The sequence below is a fragment of the Ananas comosus genome, linkage group 4, assembly GCF_001540865.1.
Source record: "Ananas comosus cultivar F153 linkage group 4, ASM154086v1, whole genome shotgun sequence".
NCBI classification, from domain to species: domain Eukaryota; kingdom Viridiplantae; phylum Streptophyta; class Magnoliopsida; order Poales; family Bromeliaceae; genus Ananas; species Ananas comosus.
Window position 1 is genome coordinate 15062695 of NC_033624.1, and position 3898 is coordinate 15066592.

General features: G+C 38.7%; 1 protein-coding gene across 2 annotated transcripts; it reads left to right on the forward strand.

Annotated features, from left to right (window-relative positions):
* LOC109709534 (protein TRIGALACTOSYLDIACYLGLYCEROL 2, chloroplastic-like) lies at nucleotides 223-3563 on the forward strand. Of its 2 annotated transcripts, none has more exons than XM_020231815.1 (6): nucleotides 223-384; nucleotides 529-1252; nucleotides 2127-2456; nucleotides 2954-3069; nucleotides 3173-3263; nucleotides 3351-3563. In XM_020231815.1, the coding sequence occupies exons 2-6, from the start codon at nucleotides 728-730 to the stop codon at nucleotides 3441-3443; spliced, it is 1155 nt and encodes a 384-aa protein (XP_020087404.1). In that variant the 5' UTR covers nucleotides 223-384; nucleotides 529-727; the 3' UTR covers nucleotides 3444-3563. The 2 variants fall into 2 exon arrangements, with proteins under 2 accessions (XP_020087404.1, XP_020087405.1); XM_020231816.1 differs by having other exon boundaries at nucleotides 226-384; nucleotides 526-1252.

Here is a 3898-nt window from a genome sequence, read left to right on the forward strand (position 1 = left end):
AATATTGACACGTGGACTCGTGGGCCCACATTGCAATCAACGGCTCGCGCGCACGATCAACAGCATCTGACGGTGGAGGTTCCTTCAACATCGATGCAGTTTGGTGGGGCCCAACTCACGGCCTACCTATATAGAGCCCGGCCCAACAATACAACATGGCTTCGGCCCGGGCCAATGCGTAATATGCGATTTTTTTTATTTTTTATTTTTTTTAAAATTCTCTCCTCCTTGTTGTTTTCACTGGTATCTCTCCGACAAGGGATCGTTCAAAGAAAGGAGCAGTGAATGAAACCCTACTTTACGTTTTACGGATTCGTCCTCTCCCCCCCACTCGTCTGATGCTCGTCGAGCCCTAACGATCTGATCGGCGATCCCCTTCTCCAGGTTCGAACCCTAATCCAATCCGATTGTACGATTTCATAGGGTTTCTCTTTGATCCCAACGAGCTCAATCGCTCATCTATGCAAATTTTTGTCCATTTCTGTGTGCAATCATTGTGATTGTTGGCGCTTTTGTTTGCTGCAGCAGATACCGACCTCGTCGTTTAGATTTTTTAGCTCACGAGGGTTTTTGCGGTGTAATTGTTGGTGAAATAGCTGATGCATGATTTTGTAGATGCCTAAAAGATGATGAGCTTAGCTAGGGTTCGTTACAAGGATTGACAACACAAAACCCTAATTGTTTTTCCTGATTAGTGTTTACGAGTATCGAATTTAGCACTGGGAAGATGCTCCTCGGCACATCCGTTCAGGTTTTTGCATCTAAACCCTTGTTAGTACCAACACCGTTGACCTCCCCGGCAAGCCAATTTCAGAACTTTGGCCCTCATCTTCCCCCAAACCCCTCGAAGAGGAAACTTACTACTCCGATAAAGGCAAGTTCTTCTGGTTCTAGCCATAACCCATCACCTTCCCGAAAAGGAAACAACCCGCTTACACTCATTCTCGATGTGCCGAAGGCTTTGTGGCGGCAGACCTTACAGCCGCTAAGTGATTTTGGGTTTGGTCGGCAGAGTATATGGGAAGGAGGGGTTGGGCTTTTTATGGTGTCGGGGGCGGCTCTTCTTGCTCTCACTATAGCATGGCTAAGAGGATTTCAGCTGAGATCGAGGTTCAGGAAATATCAGACGGTTTTTGAGTTCTCCCAGGCTTGTGGGATTTGTGTGGGAACGCCTGTTAGGATTCGCGGTGTGACGGTGGGAAGTGTGGTTCAGGTTGACTCGTCGCTAAAGAGTGTTGATGCAATTGTTGAGGTGAGCGTTTGTACTTTAGATTCTATGGAAAATAATTTATTAATCTAAGTGCATTTTTTATGACTATTCTGGATATATTATTAACATATGATTTTGCTGGCGAGAAGTTGTTTTAGCGTAGTTATTCTGCATTTTCCCAGGACTTGAATGTGTTCAATGTTATGTTGCAGAAGTGTACATTTCACCTTATATCCCCATTATTTTACATATAGTGGCTACATTTAACCTTTATTTTTCCTGCTCAACATATTCAACATTGAGCAGGTGGTGACGTAGGGTTTTTTTTTTTTTTTCTAATGATTTCAGGTATTCATTGATATGCATCAATTTCGAGAAAAATATTTGTAGTCATTATTGGTGCCTAGGACTTGAATGTTTTCACTAGTACGTTGCATAAGTCTGAAGTTAACCTTGCATATCCATGTTTCTTATTGCTTTATGTGAGCAGTAATTCACAAAGAGCGACTGTTATTTGTTGGATGAAGATGTAAGCTTTTGAATGTTATTTAATTTTTGTTCTGCAACTTCTTCAGATGCGTTCCAAGTAATGCTAAACATGTAATTTAAGCAGCAGGGTTTATTTCCTTTTTTTCTTTTGTGTTGCTTTCGAAGCTGTTCAGAAGCTTTACCGTTACCAAAGTGGATGTAACTTGTAAGGAATGCAAAGCTTGCCATATGTTGTGTACAAATATTATGATATTGAAGAAGTTGATATGCTTTAATTTTCCATATTGAGGATGAATACGGGAATCATGAATTCATGATTATTAGAATTTTTAGATGCATAAATTTAAACTGTCAACATTTGTCACTTTTTGGTTTATTAGTTAGGATAAGATGGAGCTAGTGTCCCAATTGATATAATTTTTGGCAGGTTGAGGATGATAAATTCATTGTACCTCGAAATTCGTTGATTGAGGTGAATCAATCGGGCCTTCTGATGGAGACTAAAATTGATATTACTCCGAGAGATCCGCTTCCCACGCCTTCTGTTGGCCCGCTTGACCCAGCTTGTGTTAAAGAAGGTCTTATCGTCTGCGACAAGGAAAGAATGAAAGGACAGCAAGGGGTTAGCTTGGATGAATTAGTTGGAATATTCACCCGTCTTGGACGAGATATGGAGGAAATTGGTGTTACCAGAAGTTATAGATTGGCTGAGAAAGTTGCTTCCATGATGGAGGAAGCGCAGCCTCTCATCGCAAAGGTGCGGAGAGTTCTCCAGTTTCTTGGTTCATCATATTTTTGCTTTATTTTAAACAATTCATGCAAACACTATCTGAACTATACTTCATTTTGAAATGGCTATATTTAAACTTACAAGGTATCGATTTCAACCTAGCTTCTTCTTTTATTAGTATTATTATTTTTGTATTTTTCTTTTTCAAATTTGTACCTCTCTGTATTGCTTTTGCTTCCTCTCTGAGAATTAAAGTACATTCAGTTCTCCTTTACTGGACTCGAAATTTTTGTGCATCTAAACTCCAATATTAGAGCCCAAAGAACATCTGTTTCCTCTTAATGTCTTCTTTACTTCGTCTGTTACTTTAATTTTGCTTAGTACGTCTTTTGAATTCACTCTAAATCTTTGCAGTTCCGGAATTTTTTTTTTTTTTAAAAAAAGATTAAATCATGTTGAGCTATATAACATGTGTTTGATACGCATGCTTACATGCATAGTAGTTTGCTTTAGTGATGTAACAGATTGAAGCCTTAGCTGAAGATATTCAACCTTTGCTTGCTGAGGTTCGCGATAGCGCTCTTCTAAAGGATGTGGAGAGCTTAACCAAAACTCTAGCCGAAACAACCAATGATTTGAGGTCAGTATTATATCTATGATATATTCATTATGTGTATAACATTTGAAAAATATGGAAGGAAACTTCTTTGCTTGAAATGTTTTGTATATGTGTTATCGTACAGAAAAGTGCAATCTTCCATTCTTACCCCCGAGAATTCTGATCTGGTCAGGCAGTCTATTTTCGCCCTTATATTCACACTGAAAAACATTGAGGTTAGCTGTTTTACTTTTTTTTTTTTTCCAACGTCAAAATAGAAGCAAAATTTTATCAAATTCTTACTGAGTCCATAATAATCATAGAGTATCACCTCCGATCTATCTGGTTTCACGGGTGATGAGGCTACAAGGCGGAACTTGAAGCTGCTTATTAAGTCTCTCAGCAGACTTCTGTAGTCATTGCAGGTTAGTCAATCTATGAAGCAGTGAACGATTTTGTGAAGTGATACCTCAGATATATTTTTTATTTTCAATTGAAGATAAGGGTAATTATTTTCAGATTGTTTCTTCGTTAAATTTTGTACTTAAATGCTTTCTTTAATACTGTTTTCTTTAGAAGATTTCTATGCATCTAAGCACCATGAAATCAAGCGCTGTGTTGCTTATGCTGTTTAAAGCTTTTGCCGAGAGAATTCGGTATAATAAGTTTCATACAGATTTTGCTTTGGAATGCTCTGATCGAGAGTGCCGTGGACCGATGAATCATTTTGTTTGTTTTTAAAGTCAATCTTTTGTTGCGAAGAAATATTTAGCTGTAAATTTAAAGCTTTTTTGTGGGGTTGGGGAGTGCTAACTGTTTGATTTTGGTTTTGTTTGGCTCATCAAAGGACGCTTGATCGATCTGTTTGTGA